This window comes from Zygotorulaspora mrakii, chromosome 4 (assembly GCF_013402915.1).
Source record: "Zygotorulaspora mrakii chromosome 4, complete sequence".
Lineage (NCBI taxonomy): Eukaryota > Fungi > Ascomycota > Saccharomycetes > Saccharomycetales > Saccharomycetaceae > Zygotorulaspora > Zygotorulaspora mrakii.
The window spans coordinates 369,419-394,925 of NC_050722.1; the positions used below are offsets into that span (position 1 = coordinate 369,419).

Below are 25,507 nucleotides of genomic sequence, written 5' to 3' on the forward strand. Positions count from 1 at the left end.
CAAAGCAGATTTGTTATTTTTCTTAACTCGCATTTAATTAGAATATGTAGAAAAAGTTAATTAAGCTTGAGAATTAAATTTATATTACAACTTTGAATTCACTTTACTAAGGTAAGTCCTATGATATTATAACAATTCAGGATTTCTGAAACACTTACTGGCGTATCTGCCCTTATTCTGCTTAATCGTTTTGCAGTTGTTTTTCTCTAGCAGCTTCAGCAAACAAAGGTGCAATGCATTTTCTACCGCTCTCAGTCTTGAAGTGTCTTCCCAAGGCATCACTTCTAGCAAACTTTTTACCGCATCCCCACGGAGTACCATCCTTGAGTACACCGCCACAAACATATCTTTTCTTACCAGTGTGCAAATCTTCATGTCTTTTCTTATCATGTTGCCTCGCAAAAGCTTTGCCGCATATATTACATATGAAAGGTTTCTCATTGGTGTGAGTTCGCAAATGAGATTTCAAATTATAAGGTCTTGTAAACCTTTTACCGCATAGCTCACATGCGAAGGCAGCTGTGACCTTCTGCCCATGCTTTTTTTTATTCTCGCCGGAAAGGCTCTGTGAAGTTTCGGTGTCATCTAATGGACTTGAATTACTTGCCTTGTTGTCAGAGCCTTCCCGTGGTGTTGCAGGATGTAAATTTGCAAGTTCAAGAAGCCTTTCGCTATCTCCACTTATTGCGCGAGCTTTCTCATCCGGAGAGACACTTCGGCTAAAGCTCCTATGCGACGACCTCGAAGAAGCTCCTGTTGATGAATAGGATCTTCTCTTCGCTATTCTGCCATGGCGCTTTTCTTCGTGAGATATGTCACCCACATTATCCGGAGAAAGCAATGCATTTTTTGGTATGTCTTCCTGTTCTTCTAGTTTTATGGGTACAACCGAAGATGAGAAAATGTCTTCTTTCTCATACAGCGGCCGACTTCCTTTTTGCTCATTTTCCTGGAACTCTTGAATTGATATTACAGGAGGAAATCCGAAAGGTTGTTGATCTGGATTATCTGATGGTAAGGATGGTTCCGTAGAATCGTAAAACGTTGTAAAATCTGACTCGGGAACTGTCAGTAGATTGTCTAAATCGTTTAGATTTGTGATATATTTGTAACCACCGGAATTCAACGGTAAAGAGATGTTGGATGTTGCACTCACTTCAGAGTTAATACTTAAAATATCATCAATTTCATCATCACCAGTTGTCAGATATGACATTACTGGAGATATAGCGGGGTCCATTGGGGCGATTGTAGGAGTTTGGTACATTGATGAGGCATAACTGGATTCTGTATCGCTTTTATATACATCATTGTGATATCGACTCGGCGTAAAAGGATTCAAATATTGAATATCTTGCTGGGTTGAGGTTTCGTTCAGGTCCTGAGCATATGCGTGTGATGAGGGCAACATATCTTGCCAAACATCTTCGTGGCATTCGATCTTGAGTGTAGGTGTTACAACATTCCTATGCGATGAAGAGGAGCTTGGTGAGAACAGCAGATCTGCATCTAAACCTAAATATTGATTGACTGTTTGTTGCGGGCCATGCTCCTCTGCCCCGCTTTGAGTGTAATTAGAGTTTGGTAAAAGGGACCCGATAAAGCCTTCATGATTATGGCTGCCGTCATCCGATTGCAATAGACTTACATAGTTAACATGCTCAGCATTCCTCTCTAGCTTCTCAAAGCTCGGTATATTTAGTCTGAGGTCATCCTTCTTGTAACCTTTCTCATTTTCTGCACGCTGGGGTTTATCGGGGAGCTTCTCACCATATCTCTGGGCGTCACACATGGCCACACCTGCACTCTGATGTAAAAATTTCCTGAGAACACGCTATTTACAGCACTGATTGATCCTGATAAACTAATGGTTTGCGTCAGCCTTTTGCACTGTATCCCTACGGCTATTTCGGAGGCTTGCAGGTTCAACGTCTTTCAGTTTTCACTCCTCATCGGGAAGAAAAATTCGACTGCGTCCTACAAGATACAACAGAAACAACAGAAACAACATCAATAGAATATAGCACAAATGTTTAGACCATCCGCTTAAAAAGGCTAATGTAAGTCCTTAACTTTCTTTTCAATTTAAGCAAGACTACCGCTTATTAAGTGGCACATATTTAATTCAAAAACTGATCACCAGAGCAATTGGCATTAAGTAAGCTGCGCAGAACGTTTTAGGGGCAACATCTGGTGAAAAAGTATTCACGCGCGATAAGATCAACTGTTGGCATGCTTGATTGACAATGAGCTTCATGATTGTACTTCTTCGTGCAATCATATACTTTGAGTTGTAACTTGTCCTTGAAGCACAGCAAGTAACTAAATAGATCCGTAGCGAAAAAACGCGATAGATAGAGGTCTTGGCCTCTTTCACTGTGATAAATCCGCAGAGGCCTTCAAATATTTGATGTATTGCAAATTACATTCAGTGTCTGAAATATGATGAATCAATGCTTAAGTAAGCGGTACAAGACTGGAGAGCTCAAGACATTTAACATCTACATCAAGACAAATATGCCAAATGTCGGGCGCAAAAGTTTTAATCCTTTCCAGATGCTTGGCCTCGTAACACATATCTTTGTCAATAGCCTTCAATGCATTTAGGGTCTTGGTGATGAAGGAATCATCTTGCAGGTGAATAATGTGGACATTTTCGTGTATATGCAACGACACGATGTTCATCGAACTGGTGCTATACTGTAATCTGATTACTTCAAGAGCCAGCGGCCAGCTCGGCTTACTTGTTGGTAGTAGACCTAAATTTATGTGTCGTATGCGCATTTTTCTAGTGACTGCTTCCCTGATTCTTGCCGTACAATTCTCATTACTCTCGTTGTATATTTTACATCTTTGAGGGTCTATTGCATTCGCATCTAAACCCTTTCTTAGAGCTTCAACACTCCAAGGATTTATTTCAAAACAATAGACTTTTCTTGCATTCCTTTTTAGATAGCACAACGTGAAATACCCTATCCCAGCGTACATGTCAACGACATCGTTACCTTCAATGTCTTGAAATTTGTCCAGTATTCTTTTTTTCTCTTTAATATTACCCCTGCTAAACATTGTGAACATTGGTGCCCAGTATTGATGAATTCCATTCTGTATTGTATGGCACCAAAGAGTACTTTGAAAATCAGTTTCAGTGGGGCTGTCCCACAATTCTTCTGCCCTTACATCCAAAGCGGGTGATACCAACTCCCCATAGAGTGGATATATGTTGAAAGGTCGTCTCATTACATCGGCCTCTATAATGGGCATATTTATAGCTACATGTGTTAGTTTCAACTTCACGAAAACTTTGGACAGCATTTGCTTGCAGTACTCATCCTTAACAGGAAGCCCTACTAATTGAAAAAATTCCCTCCATTTTATATGGTTGAAAGATTTCTCTTTGGAATTATTGAATAGTAGCAGCGGAGTATAAACGGTATAACGTATGGGCAAATGACTGATGAGCTCTTCAAAGTTTGCCACATTGCGAGCTTTTAGAAATGATCTGGTAAAGCCCACAATGTTGTTTTCATCATTTTTGTCACATAAACGTCCTGCAGTATACTTTCTCAATAAGTACGACTTTTGTTTCGCTAACAATGGATGATCGTCTTCGGTAATGGTCGTTCTGATAACTTTATAACGGCCATCTTGATAAATTGGCTTCACAAACTTCTTCTCGCTCTCCAATTCGAGCTTGATGTCTTTTATCAGGGTGGAATCAGTCAATAAGAGTTCGTACGGCATGTGGTAAGTTCAAGGCATTTTATGTAAGGAGTAGCCTATAAAATAGATTTTCCACTAAGTTTTCTTTTTCTTTTATCGCTTGTTTTTAAAATTGAATAATCACGGAAAAAAGAATAAAGGAATATATTTCAAGAGTCTATTGTAGTAAGTACCCAGAAGTCAAACAGAAAAGGTAGAAGTGTTTTCTTACATGGTATGAATCAGAAACAAATGAATCAAGAACGTATGTTAAATAACTTTTTTCTCATCCCCTTCGAAAGTTTCAGCGGGAAGGGACCAATGAATGGCGGCATGATGGACTAACTTATAATACCATCTTTGTTCTTGACAGTATCTCGAAAGGATAAAAGAAGGCATAACATCGAAACAAAGGTAAGTAAGATTTACCACAACTTCATATTGGACAAGGATTCGCATTACAAAAATCGTTTGACTTCTTTACAAACAGATTTGACTACATTGCACCAGGGCAACAATAAAGCGTATATTCGTAAAGTACGTGATTTGGAAGAAGCAAGAGATTTGGAGTTAGTAAGACTGCGTCTATATGAAGAGTACAGAGTATCTCGCTCCAGTATAGAGTTTCAAGAGGACATTGAAAGTGCGAAAGCAGAGCATGAAAAATTGGTCAAATTGTGTAAGGAGAAACTGTATGAGTCTATCGAACAGAAGATAAAGCAGCTGCAAGAAGACAGGCTACTGATGGATGTTGCGAATACACATTCGTATGCGATGGACTATACCAGAACAAAATTTCAAAAATATACAAGAAGCCATACGGCTAGTGGTTGGGAATCCTCGTCTAATGAGCTTGGTAGGGAGTCTCAGAATGAAAGTGCTACAGATACTGGGAATGAAAGAAGGTTTCTCAGAAAACGTGTGGGAGTGAAGGGAGTAAATGGTTCCTCAAGACTAGGGAAAAACGCAGACGAATCAGATTTCCAGACCAATTCCTCTAGTAACGTTGTAACGAACCTCAACGGTAAAATTAGCACTCTTTCCAGGCAGACCAACAACGAGCCCCGTACTGACGTCAACTCTGACACTGATTTCCTTCAATCAATAAGCGATAGCGGGAATCTTCATACGCTGCTATTTGGCGAAAAGGAATCCGAGAGTAAAGCTAACGACAAAAAGAAGCACAGAACATCTCAACGATATACAGCAAAAGCAGCGCCTCCACTCCAGTCGTTGAAGCCAGATGAAGTAAAGGACGATATAGCTTTCATAAGGCAGTTGACCAGCCAACCACCCGCACCATTCAAAAGTCGTGTCGTGGAATGAGCTTTGTCGTGGGATAAGCTTCGAGAATATCTTTTGAACTGCTTGAGCATGAGGAGATTATAAAATCATGGCACAGGCTGTTCGTGCAAATTTCAAAATAAATATGCAAATCTCATTATTTCCTTCGTATCCTGAGCTACGGAGCAGGATTGTAACTATAGCAACCAAGAAACCATCTGTAACAGTAGGCATAAAGTAACCAGAGGAAGTGCATGCGTCAGACCTGTATTCGCGTTGGACCATTCGAAGTACGCAACGAGCACACTTTTTGTTAATGTACTTCGCTTAACTTGTTTACATGGCACAATGGAAAGCTAATCACGAGAAGGAGGTGTTGCACAAGTTGAGCGCTGTATAAAAGAAAACTCTGGTGTAAGTTGAACATTCTAGCATGGACTTTTCCGTATACTAGTTTTACAGTTGTGCCGATGAAAAGCGACTCTTCAATATATATATATAACGGCTGTTTGTGTAAAAAACATGTGCACTTGATGAAGATGATGAAAAATTATCACTCTTCATATTCATATTTCTCTCCAGCAAAACAATTTCTATCATACATATCTGAATGGGCCATCCATTCTAAAACCATTAAAAGAGTCTTTTGGTTGCGTCTGTTTTTCCGATATTTTTACGTCAAAACGGCTATCTTCGAATCAAGCGGATATTTACGAACGAAGCAAGTGAGCAATATATTCGTATTTCAAGGCGCTTCAGTTTAAGAAGGTGAAATTAGTTCTACATGTGTAATTGCTTATAAGGATCTGCCATTGTAAAAGATGCTTAAATGGAATCTCCACTTCAAAAGGCGATGTAGACGAATACTGGGTAAATATAGAGTCATTATAAGTTGTCTCGTTATAATATTATTCCCTACTTTACTAGTTTTAACGCTAGGTGCTAGAAATTCCAGTACATCCCTCGCTAATGAGGAAATAATCACAAAGAGGGATGGCGTTTTCTTCAAAGGATGTGTCGATACCCCTGAATACTTGGAGGATCCATATTACACCAAGATGAATGCGACATTCGTTATGTTGACTAGAAATGAGGAAATGGACGAAGTTTTGAAAACGATGCAAAGTATAGAGACTCATTTCAACCAATGGTTTCAGTACCCATATGTTTTCTTGAATAACGAGCCATTCACGGAAGAATTCAAATTGCGAATTACTTCGATGACTAACGCCGAAGTTGATTTTGGCATGATTGAAGAGACTGATTGGGAGTTTCCTGAAGATATCCGCGATACTTTTGCATTTAAGAACGCTATTCAAGAACAAGGTGATAGAGGTATTTTATATGCGCACATGGAATCATACCACAAGATGTGTCGATTTTATTCTGGTATTTTCTACAAGCATCCACTGGTAAGGAGACATGAGTGGTATTGGAGGCTGGAACCAGATGTAGAGTTTTTCTGTGATATATCGTACGATCCTTTTTACGAAATGGCCAAAACCAATAAGAAGTACGGATTTACCGTCGTACTCCCGGAGATTTATTGGAGTGTACCCAATCTTTTCCGATACACTAGGGCCTTCATTCGTGAAAATCGAGTCAAAGTGGGTAATCTGTGGAACTTATTTGTCACAAACTATGATATTCTGGACACCGATGATGAAGAGCTGTCGGAATTTGTCAATCACGAAGAAGACGTCGAACCAAAAATGAGCGAAAAGGTTGCAATTGACCATATGTTTGACACAAAAGAATTTGATGAGGACAGCATGGGGATGCACATGCTGATTAGGAGAGCAAAATCGAAAATACCGACCAAAGAGGACAAATTCGATAATCAGGAGTACAACTTATGCCATTTCTGGTCAAATTTTGAGATCGCAAGGATCGACGTTTTTGACAACGATTTTTACAATTCATACTTTGAGTTTCTAGAGAAGAGCGGCGGTTTTTGGAGAGAAAGATGGGGAGACGCCCCAATCCATTCCCTCGGGCTTGGGATGATGTTGGATGTTGACGATATACACTATTTCAGAGATATCGGCTACCGCCACGCCGACGTCCAGCATTGCCCCAAGAACTGGAACGGTTTCCAACAGGAAAAGAAAGTAGGCCATGGCCAACTGCCCTACATGCCGTTCGAAGACAGGTTCAAACGCAGAGCCGGCCTGTGGAACTCATACGACACAGGGACCGCAGCAGGATCTGGCTGCAGATGCAAGTGCAGCAAGAGAAGGAAAGATATAGAGGACCGCGCGTACGAGTGTATAGATCTCTGGGCCTCCCTGGTGTCTGCCAGCGATTCATTCCTGGAAAGCGGAGGTTTCGTGCCCAACATGAATGCCCAGGAAATCGAGTCCAGCATCGAGCGCGATTACGAATCTCACTTTGCCGCCCAGTAAATAGACACAATTACGCACACATACACACATACAAAAATTTTTCTGAAAAAAACACCATTGACCCTGATAAAATTCTCTAATTTAATGAAGATGATCTATATATGTATGAAATGTAGATACAGTCTGTTATTTTTATGTTTACCCAAAAGCTATCGAAAATACACTTTCCATGACTAACCGCCGAAACCATACAAAGTTCTACCTTGCCTCTTCAACGCGTACACCACATCCAACGATGTGACAGTCTTTCTCTTGGCGTGTTCTGTATATGTGACAGCGTCCCTGATAACACTTTCCAGAAACGTTTTCAAGACGGCTCTAACTTCTTCGTAAATCAAACCCGAAATACGCTTGACACCACCTCTTCTTGCCAGTCTTCTGATGGCTGGTTTTGTGATACCTTGAATGTTATCTCTAAGAATCTTTCTGTGACGCTTGGCACCACCTTTTCCTAGACCTTTACCACCTTTACCTCTACCGGACATTGTATATATATATTAGCTTTGTTTTTGTTTTCTTGCCTTTGTCTATACTCATAAAAGAGCTTGAAAGAAAGGTATGGGACGAACTACAGGAGAAAAACTCGCTGGTTATATAATCATTTATCCATCTTTGCGTGCAGCGAAACGCAACGTCCTTCGTTCCACGCTACTCGCCCCAACAGGAGGCCTCATAATCTTCCATACTATGGGAGCCGGTAAATTCACGCTCTAAAACACGAATTTAGTGTGCAAAACCACGATTCGACGTTCATTATGCACACTTCAACAATCATCTAAAAGGGGACGAGGCGTTTCCCCGAAACTTTCAGAACGGCCTGCACTACGCGGTCGTCGCACAGCATACGACCATAAGAAGAGAAGAAACTGATGAATTATGAAAAAAGAATGCGAAATTCTGAGACCGGCTGTCTTCTCGCGTGACACGGCGCCCGTGTCAACAATGCGGTCGTGCTCAGAGCTTCGCGCCACGAGCTGTTGCAGTGCGAAGCCACCAGAACGGGCCCAAACAGGTTTTCTACTCGGTACGAATGGGCCATAATTGAATCTCGGGAATTTGTATGGCAATTCGTCGTGGTGTCTTATCATGCATTGATGGCGATTTTTACGATATTTAAACGGGATGCAATCGGTCAGTTTTACAGATGAATTTTCTTGTCACTCTTGGACTAGAATCAACCAGTAGCACAGAAAGGGAAAGCAGCAATGGCTAGAACTAAGCAAACAGCAAGAAAATCCACAGGTGGTAAAGCACCAAGAAAGCAGCTGGCCTCCAAGGCAGCCAGAAAGTCCGCACCATCTACCGGTGGTGTCAAGAAACCACACAGATATAAGCCAGGTACCGTCGCGTTGAGAGAAATCAGAAGATTTCAAAAATCGACCGAACTTTTGATCAGAAAGCTGCCCTTCCAGAGATTGGTCAGGGAGATCGCGCAGGATTTCAAGACAGACTTGAGGTTCCAATCTTCAGCCATCGGGGCCTTGCAAGAGTCGGTTGAAGCGTACTTGGTCTCTCTGTTTGAAGACACCAATTTGGCAGCCATCCACGCCAAGCGTGTCACCATCCAGAAGAAGGATATCAAGCTGGCTAGAAGATTGAGAGGTGAAAGATCGTGAACGTGACGTCTTTTGAGTTGGAAAGCGGGTGTGTGTCATACCATTCAAAGAGTAAGTTTCTACTTTTATGTTATTTGTAATGGTTAATCGATAATAATGGGATGTTAAATATAAATTTAGTGCAATATGTATATTTATACTATCAACGATAACAGGTTTTAGTTATGTTTTTTTTGCGGAAGGGGGGACTGGGGAACTGGGGTGAAAAAAGGATTCTCTGCTGAACTACTTCAACAGCGAATGTCACTTGTAGAACAAGTCAGGGTCGGGGTTGTCGCTACAAGTTGCAGACAGGTCGAATCACTATGGAGAACCCAGCAGATGCACAGGGCCGTCTCAAGAGTCCAGTTCCGGAGAAGCCAAATGGGAAGCAGCTATTTAGCTACACGGATACCCCAACGCCAGCACTGCTAAACTGCTCTATGTTATTGCTGACGCCAATCATATCGCCAGCGACAGTTTCACCAGTTTCTGTGGCTCAGAGATCAGCTAGCTCACGGTTGGCGAATATGCTAACGAAACCGAAATACCTAGGACCTACAAAGAAAACGGCGCTGCTCTTCGGTGGTGCACAGGCACTGGGAGCATGGATGATACATGACGGCGATCTAGAAAGCGGATGTGGATTCTTGGCTGCATGGTCGACTTTGTACTTAATTGTAGGCGGGCGTGGCTCGCTCAAGAGTCTCAGGTATGGCAAAGTATGGCCGCTGATGTTAAGTACAATCTCATTGGGTAATGCATATTTGTATGGTAGAAGATTCATCTCTGGAGGCTTTTCATGAAGGAAGCAAATAAAATATGTTTATATATGTATGAAAATTACCATTGTATAGGAAGCCAGTTTTTCTTATTTGCTAGAGTAATTATCTCTTTATCGTCATACATCTCAATAAATTGCTGATCCAAGGCTCTTGCCTTGGGGAATGCAAATCTTCTGTATTCGTCAAATATCATTGTTAAAGACCAATTTTGTAATTTACGTATGCATCCGATTAAACAACCGGTTCTGTGCTTACCTCTGTTGCAGTGAATTAACACCGGTTGATGGTCTGGATTTAACACAATCTCCAGAGCTTTTGTAAGTAAATCCGACGGTATGTTCACGAACGGTTCCTTATTACCACTCATGCCAACCTGATACAGTTTAATACCCGATTTTTCCAAAAATTCTTTATTTTCCGCTGGATACTCTTCCGGTATCAGGACCAGAATTGATTTCAACTTTAATCTTGTCTGTAAAAACTGGAAGTTTTCAACCCTTGGAAAGCTACTGCGATATATTTCCCCCGCTACATGACTGAAGTTCTCTGGCGGTATTACTTCCTCTTGCTGTGCTTCACTTTGGAATTCACGCTTTTCCTCGCTTTTAGTCATATGCTCATCCTTATCAAACAAGTCTTCCTCATCCTCTTCTAATAGTTGTCCGTCTTCTCTCTTGCAATTATCATGAAATCTCTGTAGAATATGTTCAAATTCTCCTTTCAATATCTTATCCTCATTGATAATTCTGTGAATATCATTGCCATTACCATTGTCTCTCAGCATACTGACATCCTTTTGTATCAGTCGTATAATTTCCGCTTCATTTTCTATTAGACTATCGATAGCACTTGCTTCGCCAGTTTCATTATTGGAACCTGTCATTTTTTTTGAACTCTAGAATATAAAATGATTACGAGGCCCCCTCGATCAATAGATTGTATACTTTTCTTATTGCATTCCATTATCACTTAACATTTTAGTTCAAATTGTTTTTTCACCAGGCGGGATATCCGCGCCAGCGGAAATTGGCTGATTGGAAGAGGCCACTTCAAATACTTCAATGCAACAAACTACGAAAACAATAACATAAAGGGAGTGGTAAGAAGGCCACCTAAATTTCAAGTCAAGCGTTCGAGGTTTACAGTCGTTAGTTTCTAATGGAACCAACTGCTACTGTTTTGTCGTCCAGTGCAAACTTATTAAAAACTATCGTCGGTGCTGGTGTCCTGGCAGTTCCATATGCTTTTCGGAATGACGGCATATTAGTTGGGTCTCTGTTGATACTACTGGCAGCGGTAACATCAGCCTTTGGTCTTTTTGTACTTGGCAAATGTTCCAAGACTTTGATCAACCCCAGAAACTCTTCTTTTTTCACATTTTGCATGCTAACATATCCTTCCTTGTCTCCTCTTTTCGATTTAGCAATGTTCATTCAATGTTTTGGTGTTGGTCTGAGTTATCTTGTTCTCATTGGTGACATTTTCCCGGGATTATTTGGGGGTACTCGCGAGTATTGGATTTTGGGTTCAGCACTGTTAATAGTTCCACTTTGTACACTCAGAAAGTTGGATAGCTTAAGATATTCTAGTATACTCGGTCTGTTTGCACTTGGGTACATATCTTTGCTTGTTCTCTCAATATTTGTCTACGATGTCATTCTTACAGATAATTACAAAGCTTTTAGGGGGGACGTGTATTGGTTCAAGGTTTATGATTATAGCGGATTGCTGTCTACGTTTAGCATTATTATATTTGCATTCACAGGTTCCATGAATTTGTGCAGTATAATTAACGAATTGGAAGATAACTCGCTTTCAAATATTTCTACTGTCATTGGCTGGTCTTTATCCATTGCTACAACACTTTTTATGGCCATAGGTATAACTGGATATCTGACTTTTGGCAGCAATGTATCAGGCAACATTATTTTAAATTACGACGCGGATTCTCCATGGGTTTTCCTTGGCAAGCTATGTTTAGGGACCATGGTCATTTTATCGTTTCCGCTCTTATTTCACCCATGTCGTATATCTGTTAATAACATGATCGTATGGGGGAAGTTAAAGTTCGAGAAACAACCTCATAGTGAACTAAATACTAGATCAAGCGAGATCCCAATTAGACTCTCCATACAAGATGATGACAACGAGTCATTGGCATCTGATCAGACTCACGAGTCGCATGAAGCGGTGGTCAGTGTCGAAAATAATACAAGCATTACACACGATGTTCCATTTCCACAGCGCAGATTTTATGTTAGCACTGCTATCTTGTTATTTGTGATGTTCTTTCTCTCATTGCGCGTTACCTCGTTCGCACTCGTATTGTCTCTGGTGGGAGCCACGGGTTCCACTTCAATTTCATTTACTTTACCTGGTCTTTTCGGGTACAAGCTTATTGGAACAGATTCCTTAGCGGTAGGTCAGATGGTTTCTCCAAAAGATAGGTTCTATAGAGGTTGCAGTGCGCTGCTGGTGTGGTTCGGCTTGGCAGTTACATTTTTCTCCTTATACGTGATTTTTTTTCATGGTAACAACTAGAATAATAATCTTTTAATAACTTTATAGCATTAAAAATCGAATGGAGTGGTAGGATTGCCGTCTGTAATATTAAAAGAGTTGTGTTCCACAATGATCTTATTTTCGAGATGTGAAGTGAAGTAAATGAAAAAATAAACTCCGAAGCGGGGAGTCGAACCCCGGTTTCCACGGTGAGAGCGTGATGTGATAGCCGTTACACTACATCGGATTAGTACTTGTTATGTTAGTAGAGAATTTCTTAATGGTATATTATGCAGAACATTCTGAATTGAGACAGTTACATTCGGAGCAATTAATATTTGGAAAGAATGTTTTCTTCGGCGTTGTCGATAGTAACTTGGTTTGACATTGATGATGATACTATGATATTCAATTATAGAGATATATAATTCCTTGATTTTCTATATCATGAATTGAGATAAAACTAATTGAACTTGGATTAATATCTGGAAAATACGTCAGTATTTATACCTAATACTTCGCGCCTATTGAACCATAAGAGAGGACGACGAGGGAAGAATTTTCATCGTCATCACACCATTGCTAGTCCCATAGAATCCACAGTACAACTGTTATTTCATGTTCCATGCCATAGACTCCTTCGTAGTCAGATTCCTGAATTGTAAACGTCTCGCGATAGATTATCATCCGATATCTTTTGATATCGATTGATATTCTGTTAGGGCTTCATCTGACTTTATTCCTTTTATTTTGTCATTTCAAAGGTGCTGTTTCTTGTTCTCGCAGTTTGTCTCTTTCATAATATTTTGCTTCTATCAAAACATCGATTTATAATTCAACACAATTAAAGGCCCGATAGTTTTCGCATTTATGATGAGCTGGTGTCTAACACATCATCCGTTCCAGGATTCGATCACCATGTTGAAGTATTTGGTCCCATTAAGACGAGGAAACAGAAGGAGGTGGCGTACCTGGACGCAAGTATAATGCATGAAGTAAAAATTTGATCCAAGGCTCATGATACTTGTCCCAATGCTCATATAGAGTTATTAGGCCCTGAATAGTATCCATAACTTCTTCTAGGTCCACTTGTGATTCTGCTATAAATCGGTTAAATAACTCCTGCTGTTTAAGAGTCTTCATGAATACTGGATCGTCTTGGTTCATAGTGTCGGCGGACGCTGTAGAACTGGACAGGGAATTCTTAGCTGATCGGCCCCTTATGCAAATTGTAATGAAAAGGCATGCAATAGCAATGATATGCGGTGGGTATATTAAATGCGCGTCATTGATATAGCTGTCGTTTATCAGAGACCAGCAACTTTGCAGCTCGTCTTGGGACAAACGCAACTCAAAAGGTGGCTCCTTCAAAACATCGACTATTTGCTCCATAGACTTGTAAGGATGATGCACAATTAGAAAGCTCTGCAACTCCTCTATCAGATAAAACTCAAATTCTGTCACCTTCGTCGGATCTGGTGGCACAAACTCCGGCCATAGTGATCTCGCCTCACTAACCAACGTTCTTATATATTGCGGACTCTCCTCAACCTTGCAGGCCAAATAAACGCAGGTTGTCACCAAAAGATATAAGTTGATTTCTCGTACCGATACACGCAGTAAAAACCTAGAAAGGTACACATGAGCTGTCGCCAGGGCGCATTGTCTAATGTTTAATCTTCTGCCTAATTTCATTACTAAAAAATAGCAATATATTCGCAAATTATAGTCTCTATCATAATGCAAATCTCGATGCGTGATAGCGATATTTTTAGTCATTGATCGCTCAGACCCATTCGTCTTACCATCCATAACTATATTCAAACCCTGCGGAAACAGCTGACATTCCATGATCCAAAGCTTTTCTCTCTCTTTAGCGAGCGAATCCTTGGTGAATTGCCACTTATTTCTCTGGGTGGACGTCCAATAACTTCCAGACATTGTTTATAATTGCTAAGTTCTCAATTTGAACACACTCAACAGCCTCTAAAATACATCTCTTCCCTTATTACTCGATCACTTTCATCTGTAGGAGATCCATATTGACAAATGTGAAATGACGAATGTCCGGCCCATGCTTGATCTCTGTCCGAACAACGTCAAAAAGGACAATAAAAATTTTCGATGAGCATTCAAAAAACTTTTGGTATATAAAGGACAGCCGTTTGAAATTTGGAAGATAAAGAATACTAACCATTTCTTATTACTTTCCGTTCTTTTTTTCAGAAAAACAATCCATGGCCGAAGAATCGTCACTGTTCGAAGCTTGCAAACTAGAATGTGAGAATCATTCAAGTATTATGCTTTGGGTAGAAAGTCTCCGACCAGTCCGTATGCGGAAACGCAATGAGATTTAAAAATTTTAATTATTAAATCAACTCATTAAGTTAACGCGAGGTGCTCTTTTGCGCTTTGTGTTTGCTTTCTGTCCTGGGGCAACTCGCTCCAGTGAATTTCGGTAGGGAAATCAGTTAGATTTCAAACGATAGTTATGACGATTGTCCAACGCCCTTGGCATTGGATAACCCAATGGAGCTTACTACTCGGCTCATGGATTCACTTTTTTTTTTCACAGTTTGAAGCTTTTAAGAAGTTTTTGCGTAGTCAAATGCGCCAAACTGCATAATTCTGTAAATATCATCTATCGCTCCATGGATTCAAAATGTCAAAAGTCAGACGATTTTTCCTTTTGAGCATTAATGTTTGGAGCAACTAGATTTCAACTTGGAATGAGACTGGAATATCATGATGAAATACCAATGCAACATAGAGTCAAGCTCTGAGCCAAAAGGCATGGACGAGACTTGCTTTTATTATTATAACTGATTTTTTAATTTCCATTTCTTCAATTCTTCGTTGGTCCATAGAAAACAATACTGTGTGGAAGGTTTTTATCTTCAAATCGTAAATCAATCTTAAAGATTATTTATGTATCGTACTTAAAAATCTTGATGGAATGAAATGGGACAATATTTCCGTCTTCAAGTTTCAGTTGGAGGGAAATAATGTGCTATGCAATGCTTTTTCATGACGAAGTGATAAACCACACTAGACTATTTTTTCCCTCCTATCAGTTCGCTACCATATATCAAAATAGTCCAAAAAATATTACACCAGTTCCAAAATCCCCATGAGTCTACTAAAATTTTAGGCTGGTCGGAATTGAACCACTTGGAATTACAGCCCCATAAACATAAATCACCACTCAACTCGCCTGAATACTGCAAAATCAGATGGGTGTACATAGCAATTAGTATACATGGGCTGTACCAATATATCAGGCTCAGCATGCGACGACTTTTCCTCAATTCAGTTGGACTTTTGCGCTGTAATGCAGGTATTATCTTTGTTGCTGAATAAAAGATGAGTATCCTGAAACAAAGATTTATAACTATAGCGGGGGATACAGACTCCGCTGCCATCTTTAGAGTAACTTGAAACATACCATTTATGGACGACGGTACGGAGGCAGTAAAATTCTTAACGAGCCCCCAAACGGGTTTCAATCTAAACCAAAGTTTACTGAATCTTTCTAATGTTAGATACGAGGATTTCTGGTATAGCGGATCAGATTGTTTGGTTCTAGTTACAATTGAATCCCATACCATTTCGAAATTGCTCAAAACGATATCGTGATAGTAGGATAATAGGCTGTTCGTGCCAGATAAGGTTCTTTGATGTCTTTGCCAAGCCTCTTTGAATACTTCTAGGATTTCATCGGTTGCAGCAGTAGCCAATTTTGGTGAAATTTCATAAATACAACGAACAATGTAAGCGAAAAACAGAGAGCTTTCTATTACGGATCCACTTTTACTAATGATTCCATATAAGCCTAGCCCACAAACCAACGACAGTGTAAATCCCAAAAGAGAGGCTGTCTGTATTGACAGGTTCCATATTGGTGTCACGTAGATCCTGTATAAGTAATAAAGAGACGCAGTGATTACACCACCCGAAGTAAGCAGTGAAGAAATAATCCACGTATTAGAATTACGCTCATAGAGTAACCATCTATTAGTCTCGCCAATAGCTTGAATCCCCAAAACAGCAAAAAACCCTTCGGAGAGAGCGAAAAATGCTGTGAAATGAGATAACGTGAATTGCCATGGCTGCACAATAAAACGATAGTAGTAGTAATATAGCATCCAGTTAGAGTGACTTGAAAAAACGTTGCTCTTCAGCATATCTACAAAAGATTTTTCAGGCTGCGAACCATCTTCTAAAACCCTTGTCAATTCATCGTTCGAAAAGCCTGACAAAAACAGATATAACAGAGAAGCAATCACAAAATGCTGCAGATAGTAGAGAAATGTCGTCCAAACCACATGAAAATGGTTTCCGTAGCTGCGTGCAATGATGGACAAAGTCGTTGTAATGAAGTATAAATTGAAAATCGTAACCGTAAATGATAGCCCACAATACAGTCCGCCCACCTTAAATGCCACTGGTATCGAGATCAATATGGAAACCAAGTAGAAACAGGCCAAAGCCATTCTCATACCCTGGAGAAAGCTCTGTGAAAGTTTTGGCATGTTTTAAAACAATTCGCAGCTAGCTTGAAAGTAGAAAATGTACTGAAAACACCAATCGATCACTGTAAAATTCGCTCTCTTTGCTCACCATGCAAAAGACAATTTTTAGCTCCCGTTTCGCTGTTTGATCCGTACTGAAGATTTGAGTTCCAGTATTTCTCTTATTCGGACCTCGGAAATCAGCTCACAGCACTATTTTCTTTACAAATAAGCGCCATTCAATCAAGAATTCCTTAAAGGTGTGTCCTTCTTGTTGATGCGGTATTCGCGGAGCTCATCACCAAACAGCCAAATCGACCTAAAACATACCGTGCGCTGTGATTGATAAAAATTTTAAGCTCATCGCATCTAAATTGAAAGTAGTTGGAAACTAAATGATAATATAGCTCTTCGAATTCTCCCTTTATCTCTTTTTATTGCATTACATTATAGTATTATAGATATGAGCATTGCTGGAAATTATGCCAGTAAGGATGGTAACGCAAACAGTTTCAAAAAGAGAGGTAGAAAAGAGTTGAGAACGATTAAAAGAGCTGACCACAGATATAATAAGGAGAATGGGCCAGTGATCAGTGATAAGGACATAGGTCATATCGACAGTGTCGTGCAGGATAAAGAGTCTGCTGGAAAACGTCGAAAACATATTCGCTCCGACGAAGAGGATGATGAGAACAAGGAGAGGGCATATCAGGCGTTGCTGACAATATTGAAATCAGAGCATCCCAAAAGGAAGCCCCAAAAAAAAATCAAAAATGATCGGAAAGAACCTCTAGAAGGTTCTGATGGAGAGGCTGAGACAGTCACTGAAATTGAGGAGCTCGAAGACAACTTAGAAAGAGTTGCGGACGAGCATCAATCCGATGAAGAAGTGATGGACGCAGAGGATGATGTTGAAGATGTAAAGGACCCTTTCGAGTTCCATTTCAACCAGGTATCAGAGCAGTTCATCAACAAGTTAGATCGTGGCTTCAAGGACAAAGAGATAAAGTACAAGACGAAGAAATTTTACATGGGAGATAAAGAACAGATGATATTTTCGAAGCCAGAACTGTCAATGGACAGTGATAAGCAATTGATTGTCCCTGATATAAGTAAGCCATCTCTGCATTCATATTTCTTAAAGCAAAGGTTAAAAGTCCAAAATGATCTGCTTGATTCAAACACGAATAATCTAACAACTTTACAAAAGGAAATTGTGGATCCGATGTTTCAATATAACGACTTGTTGTATGAGTATGAGTCATACGGGAAAGACGAAGATGAGTATCGGTACCTCTACGTATTGCATGTTTTAAACCATATTTACAAGACAAGGGACAGAATCTTAAAGAATAATCAACGACTAAGTGATAATCCAGACGCTGAATGTTTAGATCAGGGTTTCACTAGACCGAAGGTACTAATTGTAGTTCCAACAAGAGATACGGCATACTCGGTTGTTGAAAAAATAATTTCAGAATCAGGAATAGATCAAGTAGACAAAAAATCAAAGTTTCGCGACCAATTTTATCAAGACTCTGTTCCACCTTCAGCTAAACCAAAGTCTTTCCAAAAGGTTTTTAAGGGTAATAGCAACGATTTTTTTGTGCTTGGTCTAAAGTTCACCAGAAAAGCCATCAAGCTCTACAGCAATTTCTATCAATCGGATGTTATTGTCTGTTCACCGTTGGGTCTTCAACTTATCATAGAAAACACAGACAAGAAAAAGAGACAAGACGACTTTCTTTCATCAATCGAAATAACAATCTTTGATCAGTTACATTCAATTGAGTTTCAGAATTTTTCTCATGTTTTATCCATATTTGATCATCTCAACAAGATTCCACAAGAGCAACATGATACGGATTTTGGTAGAGTTAAAATGTGGTACATCAATGAGCAGGCAAAGTTACTGAGGCAAACCATGATATTCACCAGATACGTCTCTCCGATGACAAATTCTCTGATCAACAATAGATGTCGTAATTGGGCAGGTAGATGGAAGAATCATCATGTAGTGGCACCTGCTGATTCAAGTATTGAACAGCTGGGTTTCAATATAAGACAAATATTTCAAAGATTTGATATTGGCGGAGCGTCAATCGTAGATGAACCCAATTCGCGGTTTAAATATTTCACCAGCGTCGTTATACCCGGTATTGTGAATTCGACCGGTTATGAAGATGGAATTCTGCTTTATATTCCTGATTATGCAGACTTTATCAGGATTCGTAATCATCTAAAGGACAAGACAACGCTCCTCTTTGGAGATATCAACGAATATTCTGATCAAAGACAATTAGGCAGCGCCAGAGCGTTGTTCCAGCAGGGGCGCGTTAAAGTATTATTATACACCGAAAGATTGCACCATTTCAGACGTTACGAAATCAAGGGTGTCAAAAGCGTAATATTCTATCAACCACCAACTAATCCTGAGTTTTACAATGAAGTTATAAGATTTATAGCCAAAAGCTCATTTCTGGGTGACGCCGACTTGAATATTTCTACGGTAAGATGTGTGTACAGTAAGCTTGATGGACTAGCCCTGGAGAGAATAGTCGGAACCAAAAGAGCTGCAGTTCTCACGCATGCGCAAAACGAAGTTTACGAATTCAAATAATTGAGTAGTTAGATAAGTTTTTTTTCTTTTCGATTTTTTTTTATTAATCTTGGAGTGTGAAAGCTTATATCGAGCAGCAAAATCTAAAAAGTCTCAAAATAATACATCGAGTGTTAGGGTTTCTTGACCTACATATTTATGTATCGCAAAACTTTCCTTTACATTTCGTTATTAGTGCAAAGGTATCAACTGTTCAGTTGGTTGACGGCCATGATGATGCAGGCCAAACTTACGTAGGGACTAGCCCTTTCTCCGATGCGTGCCATCTTCCAAAATGCTCCGTAAACTCCATGTGCCTTATAGCGATCCAGGATCGACGGCCACTGGGTGTGGATATATGTGCACGAACATATGAGAAGAAGAAGCACTTGTAGTAAAGCCTTAAAATTGAATAATGCGGACATTCCAAAGAAACACGAGGTAAAGATAAAAGGAAAGGGCAGGACAAACTTCTATTCTCTAACGGTCTCACTGAGATAGTCCTCCGCTCGCAACAACAACCTCCCTGCCTTTTTTTGGGCTCGTAGTAGTTCTTTAATCTGTAGCTTCTTCGATGTTCATACTAATAAGTCTAAATATGCATCGCGTACTACGGCAAACTGCCAAGGTAATAGAGTATAGTGAATAACACACAGGAAGAATGAATAGAAGGATTAGTAACGCTCATTACAGCCGTCTAAGTATCATGAATGCTTTGAGTCTAACCAGTCAAGTGACACTAGATTTGTACGTCTTTAGGAGTCGAGTTTGTATGGGTAAATCCGTACACCTCAGTGATAAAAGTGATAACATCCTCGACAAAGCTCTAACTATACCAAAAATTTTCGTGTGATGTAGTTTGATGTAGAGCTCTATTATTTTGTAAAATGCAAGTAACTGAGGCTAAAAGGATAGCAATCATATTCTAACTGTCAATCTGGCAATCACTTGGAAGCCATTAATAGGTTTGCGGAATGAAAGTTCAAACGAATGCCGTGAACGTGCTCCAACGCACATCAGCCTACTTGAGGTCTGGACTGCTGTTGAACACTCCTGCATGGTACGAAGTTGTTGCTTCTTTACCACCAAGTAACAAATTTACCCGTGAGCCTAGACTGGTGAATCCGTCATCAAATGAAAATATCGCCTGTTTAAAGGAAGCTTCTCAACATCCGAATGCCAAGGGCTTATATAAAACGAGAACAAAGAGATCTGAAAGAAGAATAACTGCGAATAGGCTTTATAAGGCACCACAGTTGAAATTTGTTGAGGACAAATTGCGGGAAATCTTTTATCAACAGCACCCTTGGGAGCTCTCAAGACCCAAAATCCTTGTGGAGAATGAGGGGGGAGAAGAATATGACTGGTGTAACATTCAACAATTAGGGAAGCCACTTGACGGTGAAAGTGTTGTACAAAGGACTCTTTATTTATTGAAAAGGCAGAAAGAGTTTATAGAAGCGTACGACCAGGCCAGATTTGAGTTTTATCGTTTGAGAATGCAGCAGGAGGTGGAACAGCAGGTAGCGCAGGAAGAGGCTGAAATGTTTGGATCAGTTTATGGGCCATCTGCTATAGAGTTCGGTGTGGAGCAAGAGCAAAAAGTTATTGATGCTTGGAAGCAAAGGGCAATTGAAGAAACTGAACTGCTTTCAGCAAGACGGGCTAACCCCTCTGAATCGTGGAGCAGTAATGCGAATGAGGAAAATGAACGGGAACAGAGGAGGGATGAAGATGGTACTGAAGAAGTCATACTATAACCATTGCAATTTCAGAAATACTCAAGTAAATGGTTGAATTCACAAGTGCTCTGTATATAAATACGTACAGAGTTGTAAATAGTTAAAATTTGGGGACTATTTAGCCCTATACTATAAGCCAATCTGGTCTTCAGCAAGTAATCTCACGTCAAACTTGCATAGTCCAACGGTTTCTGCAACGAATAAATCCTTGATGATGAAATCAAAATGACCTACAAGTCTTTCTAAGTCCTCTTGTACATTAACATTAACGTTGGTATAATCTTCCGGAAATATAAATGCAGTTTTTCCGGCAGCATCCAATTTGTATCGTGGATTTTTAACCAAAGTGTGCTTAAGGTATGTTGAGAAAATTCTCTCGAGATCTTGCTCTGTTGTCCCCCTAGCGATATTTTTAATTATAAATGCATTTTTTTCAGCAGGTTTGATCTTTGGAGTATCCATTGAAGTGTAATTTATGAGCCTTACTGTAGTTTTTGATTCGAAGTGATCGGACTTCCTTTCTTTCTCGAGCTCCTTGAAGGAAACATATATTGGCAGTGACTCGTTTAACGATAGCAATGGTTTACCATACCCGCTTCCTTCCATTTTATTAATGTAAACGGACCTCTTTGGCTCACGGTCCTGAGATTCAGAATAAAGCTTGTATGCCTTTGCAAGCTCATGAATGAAGCTACGTTGCGGTGGTTTCATAGGTTTGAAGTGAAGACTATTTTTTTGTGAATCGTCCATAAAAGAATTCAAAACCTTTTCTATTGAAGAGCACCATGCAAAATGTTTAGAGTAGACATTTAAAGCTACCTCGGTGAAGGGCAACTCCAATTCTTCAAAGGTCGTTGCGCTTGAAACCAATTTTTCATGAGAGATAAGGCCAGACGTGGAGGAGGCATTAGCCTCATCGGATATTCCAAATGCAGTTTTTAGCTCCAATTGCCTCTTTCTCATTTCACAAGAGTCATCACACGGTAGGGACTCGGTGCAGGCAGGGCTCGAAGCTCTCGAGAAAGCCCCACAAACAACTTCCTTTTCTAGCAACCCACACGAACAGGTAATTTTGATAATAGCGGTGCATGGCGTGTCAGGGCAGCTTTCTTTACCATGACATGGTCTCGTGCATTTGTGGTCACAATATTTCTTTTCAGCATTACATGTACCCTTGCATTTTCTTTGGCAGTTTCCTGGAGAATGGCAGAGCTTCTGACAATTATGTCGACACGTTTGCAATGGTTTGTTACATATCTGACCACATGAGACATCATTTTGAAAACAAACTGTCCGAACCGTATCCCTTTTACCACATTTGCATCGCTTTTGTACAGGAGCTGTACAAGGAGGACATGGTCGATCTAAAGGATGACATGTATGCGGCATTGGTTTATGTCCACACTGATAAAGACCCTGTACGACTTTGATGCAGGGATAGTCACAAGTAGGTAGCTTGGTTCCGCAACGAACGGGTGCTTCAACAACTGTTTTACCACACGGACATACCAGATCGTCAGAACTGCTCTCTAGACATGGAGGACATTTCCCAGGATGACACTTTCGCTGGCACTTATGCTTTCCGCATGAAAGCATCAGATTACAGTCCTTGAGACAAATGTGCTCTGCTTCAACAAGTGACTCGTCCTGCAACTCATTTGATCCGTACGGGGTCTTTCTTCTCACTTCTGCTGCCGGTTTGCCGGAACAACACCTCTCTATGCATCTATGACGACGACAGGACATCAAAGATTCACATTTAATGTTGCAACTTGGCATATGCTTGAAGTTGCAGGGAGTTATGAATTTCCTTTGTTGACATGAGCAGTTGAGGATATTTGTTTGAATGCACGGGTCCATGCAAGGGCCCTCATGACATTTAAAAGGACATGTATGCTTACCGCACCTCAGTTTCTTACCACATCTCGATTCGCAGGTGAAAATTGGATCTGTACACACTTTTCTCTTTGTAGTCAAATGCTTTAGTGTGGTCTTACCACAAGGGCAAGTTTTCATAAACTTAGGTGAGAAAGGACATCGATTCTTGCCATCTATTGATGGATTTGACTTGCAACCCTCAAGAAATGAATGCTGATGACATGAATATTCAACTGATCTGATCTTGCTACATGAAAACAAGCCCACCCATGTGTCACCATTTGCGTTTTCAGACGGTTTCTTCGCCATCCTGATATCCTTGCACTTGATGGATTTGAAATGCGTGTTCCCGCAATAGCATACGAGTGAAAGGTCTGTGTTGGTAGTTGTCAAAACCTCTGGACAAGGCCCACAGGACTTAGAGTGACATAGTCTCTTGCAAGCGTGTCTACCACAATGCAGTGATTTCCCGCATTTATTCTCACACCTGAATCTTCCCCTTTCCTTGGCGTCGTGGAATTCGTGGCAGAAAACATCTTTCTTATGCTTACCGCACCTACACTTGATACTTATCGTCCTCATACATTCTTCATGAGGCCCTAAGTGACATATCTGGGAGCAACCATGGCGACAAATGCGCGCGTTGCAAGTCTGACCACATGAGTTCGGGTCCATGGGGTTCGCATCCGGTCGCACAACCTTCCCACACCAACATCGAGGCTTGTCTTTTGCAGGCACTTGCTTGGATACGTGCAAACAATTTGGACATTTCCAACTGCCATCAGCTGTCCGTTTCGTCGATTTTAGGGCCCATTCCCTTATACATTCGTAATCATATACCCTATAGCACTTTCCACATGCATACATGCTACATGTATAGTCCATCTCCACGGTGCAGATCATACACACGTATGAGTCGCCTCGAGCAATCTCACGCACGGACTTCTCGTAAAATGCCATCTCTTCATCGTTCCCCACATTTGAAACATGTCCCTGCTGGTGATCAATATCTCCCACTACTAGATTATCAATTGTCATGAGGCTGAGATGTATTATAGCCTCTCTCTTCCATTGCTTCACATAGCTCATCCTAGCTCATCACGAAGTCCTTTTATTTTGAAGTATAATTTTTCAAAAAACCCACGCAACTTTTTCAGGTGTCAAAATGTTGAAATTCCGTAGGAAATCGTCGAAGTTTTCAAGGTGAATGAATCATATGGTGCCTTTTAGCCAGGAAACCTCATACGCTTTGTGTTGCAGGTCCAATTCTATATAAGTTCTGGAGGTGTTGCAATTACCATTGTTTTCAAGTTAAAGTGTTTGGCAACAGTAAAAGACAGACAAAAATTTTAAGACATACTTCCATATCATGCTAAGGTCGAGTTCTCTAAGGGCTGCTGCGAAACGTGCTTATGCTTCCGCTCCAAAATCGATGACCATTGGGTTGATCCCAGGTGATGGTATCGGTAAGGAAGTTATCCCTGCTGGTAAACAGGTGTTACAAAGCGTGCAAAGTAAGCACGGATTGAAATTCGACTTCATCGATCTGTATGCTGGTTGGGAAACTTTCCAGAAGACTGGTAAAGCTCTTCCTCAAGAGACGGTGCAAATTCTGAAAAACCAGTGCCAGGGTGCATTGTTCGGTGCTGTTCAGTCTCCAACCACCAAGGTTGAAGGTTACTCTTCGCCAATTGTAGCACTAAGAAAGGAATTGGGATTATTTGCCAATGTTCGTCCCGTAAAGTCTGTTGAGGGAACCAAAGATAGAAAAGTAGACATGGTCATTGTCAGAGAAAACACTGAGGATTTGTATATCAAGCTAGAGAAGACGTACATTGATCCAAAGACAGGCACCAGAGTTGCAGACGCTACGAAGAGAATCAGTGAAGTTGCAACCAGAAGGATTGCGCAAATTGCGTTGGACATCGCTTTACAGAGATTGAAGACATACGGACATGCCACTTTAACTGTCACACATAAATCCAACGTTTTGTCTCAAAGTGATGGACTATTCAGAGAAGTCTGTAAGGACGTTTATGAAACCCAAAAGGATAAATACGGACAAATTGTTTACAACGAGCAAATTGTCGACTCCATGGTCTACAGAATGTTTAGAGAACCTGAATGTTTCGACGTAATCGTCGCACCAAATTTGTATGGTGATATCTTATCGGATGGTGCTGCTGCTTTGGTCGGATCTTTAGGTGTAGTTCCAAGTGCCAATGTCGGCCCTGAGATTGTTGTCGGCGAGCCATGCCATGGTTCTGCTCCTGATATCGCTGGCAAAGGTATTTCCAATCCAATTGCAACCATCAGATCTACTGCCTTGATGCTGCAGTTTTTGGGCCACAATGAATCCGCTCAAGACATTTATAAGGCTGTCGATGCTAACTTAAGGGACAACCAAGTTAAAACCCCAGATCTTGGTGGTAAATCCAGTACCCAGGATGTTGTTGATGACATCCTATCCAGATTGTAATTTAAATGTTACATATCATACGTAT

At 40.5% G+C, this 25,507-nt stretch overlaps 16 protein-coding genes and 1 non-coding gene across 17 annotated transcripts; 8 read left to right on the plus strand and 9 right to left on the minus strand.

Moving 5' to 3' along the window:
- Window positions 1–181: 181 nt before the first annotated feature.
- On the minus strand, window positions 182–1,792 carry CRZ1 (DNA-binding transcription factor CRZ1; the record flags this gene model as incomplete). The annotated part of the gene is made up of 1 exon (XM_037288312.1): window positions 182–1,792. The coding sequence occupies one exon, from the start codon at window positions 1,790–1,792 to the stop codon at window positions 182–184; it is 1,611 nt and encodes a 536-aa protein (XP_037144207.1).
- Window positions 1,793–2,457: 665 nt separating this feature from the next.
- Window positions 2,458–3,744, minus strand: TRM12 (tRNA(Phe) (4-demethylwyosine(37)-C(7)) aminocarboxypropyltransferase; the record flags this gene model as incomplete). Its single annotated transcript, XM_037288313.1, has 1 exon — window positions 2,458–3,744. The coding sequence occupies one exon, from the start codon at window positions 3,742–3,744 to the stop codon at window positions 2,458–2,460; it is 1,287 nt and encodes a 428-aa protein (XP_037144208.1).
- A 210-nt stretch (window positions 3,745–3,954) lies between these two features.
- SDS3 (Sds3p) lies at window positions 3,955–5,028 on the plus strand (the record flags this gene model as incomplete). Its single annotated transcript, XM_037288314.1, has 2 exons — window positions 3,955–3,967; window positions 4,076–5,028. 2 exons carry the CDS (start codon window positions 3,955–3,957, stop codon window positions 5,026–5,028), a joined length of 966 nt encoding a protein of 321 aa, XP_037144209.1.
- A 779-nt stretch (window positions 5,029–5,807) lies between these two features.
- HG535_0D01900 (glycosyltransferase family 15 protein) lies at window positions 5,808–7,391 on the plus strand (the record flags this gene model as incomplete). Its single annotated transcript, XM_037288315.1, has 1 exon — window positions 5,808–7,391. One exon carries the CDS (start codon window positions 5,808–5,810, stop codon window positions 7,389–7,391), a length of 1,584 nt encoding a protein of 527 aa, XP_037144210.1.
- Window positions 7,392–7,564: 173 nt separating this feature from the next.
- On the minus strand, window positions 7,565–7,876 carry HHF2 (histone H4; the record flags this gene model as incomplete). The annotated part of the gene is made up of 1 exon (XM_037288316.1): window positions 7,565–7,876. One exon carries the CDS (start codon window positions 7,874–7,876, stop codon window positions 7,565–7,567), a length of 312 nt encoding a protein of 103 aa, XP_037144211.1.
- A 720-nt stretch (window positions 7,877–8,596) lies between these two features.
- HHT2 (histone H3) lies at window positions 8,597–9,007 on the plus strand (the record flags this gene model as incomplete). The annotated part of the gene is made up of 1 exon (XM_037288317.1): window positions 8,597–9,007. The coding sequence occupies one exon, from the start codon at window positions 8,597–8,599 to the stop codon at window positions 9,005–9,007; it is 411 nt and encodes a 136-aa protein (XP_037144212.1).
- A 305-nt stretch (window positions 9,008–9,312) lies between these two features.
- On the plus strand, window positions 9,313–9,792 carry AIM19 (Aim19p; the record flags this gene model as incomplete). The annotated part of the gene is made up of 1 exon (XM_037288318.1): window positions 9,313–9,792. The coding sequence occupies one exon, from the start codon at window positions 9,313–9,315 to the stop codon at window positions 9,790–9,792; it is 480 nt and encodes a 159-aa protein (XP_037144213.1).
- A 37-nt stretch (window positions 9,793–9,829) lies between these two features.
- Window positions 9,830–10,654, minus strand: SIW14 (putative tyrosine protein phosphatase SIW14; the record flags this gene model as incomplete). Its single annotated transcript, XM_037288319.1, has 1 exon — window positions 9,830–10,654. One exon carries the CDS (start codon window positions 10,652–10,654, stop codon window positions 9,830–9,832), a length of 825 nt encoding a protein of 274 aa, XP_037144214.1.
- Window positions 10,655–10,929: 275 nt separating this feature from the next.
- On the plus strand, window positions 10,930–12,312 carry AVT7 (Avt7p; the record flags this gene model as incomplete). The annotated part of the gene is made up of 1 exon (XM_037288320.1): window positions 10,930–12,312. The coding sequence occupies one exon, from the start codon at window positions 10,930–10,932 to the stop codon at window positions 12,310–12,312; it is 1,383 nt and encodes a 460-aa protein (XP_037144215.1).
- Window positions 12,313–12,448: 136 nt separating this feature from the next.
- On the minus strand, window positions 12,449–12,520 carry HG535_0Dtrna6E. Its single transcript has one exon. It is a non-coding gene; the product is annotated as a tRNA-Glu (tRNA).
- Window positions 12,521–13,212: 692 nt separating this feature from the next.
- On the minus strand, window positions 13,213–14,214 carry SSN8 (cyclin-dependent protein serine/threonine kinase regulator SSN8; the record flags this gene model as incomplete). The annotated part of the gene is made up of 1 exon (XM_037288321.1): window positions 13,213–14,214. The coding sequence occupies one exon, from the start codon at window positions 14,212–14,214 to the stop codon at window positions 13,213–13,215; it is 1,002 nt and encodes a 333-aa protein (XP_037144216.1).
- Window positions 14,215–15,326: 1,112 nt separating this feature from the next.
- Window positions 15,327–16,805, minus strand: ICE2 (Ice2p; the record flags this gene model as incomplete). The annotated part of the gene is made up of 1 exon (XM_037288322.1): window positions 15,327–16,805. The coding sequence occupies one exon, from the start codon at window positions 16,803–16,805 to the stop codon at window positions 15,327–15,329; it is 1,479 nt and encodes a 492-aa protein (XP_037144217.1).
- Window positions 16,806–17,247: 442 nt separating this feature from the next.
- On the plus strand, window positions 17,248–19,404 carry UTP25 (rRNA-binding ribosome biosynthesis protein UTP25; the record flags this gene model as incomplete). The annotated part of the gene is made up of 1 exon (XM_037288323.1): window positions 17,248–19,404. One exon carries the CDS (start codon window positions 17,248–17,250, stop codon window positions 19,402–19,404), a length of 2,157 nt encoding a protein of 718 aa, XP_037144218.1.
- Window positions 19,405–19,589: 185 nt separating this feature from the next.
- Window positions 19,590–19,808, minus strand: KSH1 (Ksh1p; the record flags this gene model as incomplete). Its single annotated transcript, XM_037288324.1, has 1 exon — window positions 19,590–19,808. One exon carries the CDS (start codon window positions 19,806–19,808, stop codon window positions 19,590–19,592), a length of 219 nt encoding a protein of 72 aa, XP_037144219.1.
- A 549-nt stretch (window positions 19,809–20,357) lies between these two features.
- On the plus strand, window positions 20,358–21,143 carry RSM25 (mitochondrial 37S ribosomal protein mS23; the record flags this gene model as incomplete). Its single annotated transcript, XM_037288325.1, has 1 exon — window positions 20,358–21,143. One exon carries the CDS (start codon window positions 20,358–20,360, stop codon window positions 21,141–21,143), a length of 786 nt encoding a protein of 261 aa, XP_037144220.1.
- A 111-nt stretch (window positions 21,144–21,254) lies between these two features.
- Window positions 21,255–24,092, minus strand: FAP1 (Fap1p; the record flags this gene model as incomplete). Its single annotated transcript, XM_037288326.1, has 1 exon — window positions 21,255–24,092. The coding sequence occupies one exon, from the start codon at window positions 24,090–24,092 to the stop codon at window positions 21,255–21,257; it is 2,838 nt and encodes a 945-aa protein (XP_037144221.1).
- Window positions 24,093–24,372: 280 nt separating this feature from the next.
- LYS12 (homoisocitrate dehydrogenase) lies at window positions 24,373–25,482 on the plus strand (the record flags this gene model as incomplete). The annotated part of the gene is made up of 1 exon (XM_037288327.1): window positions 24,373–25,482. The coding sequence occupies one exon, from the start codon at window positions 24,373–24,375 to the stop codon at window positions 25,480–25,482; it is 1,110 nt and encodes a 369-aa protein (XP_037144222.1).
- Between the last annotated feature and the right edge of the window lie 25 nt (window positions 25,483–25,507).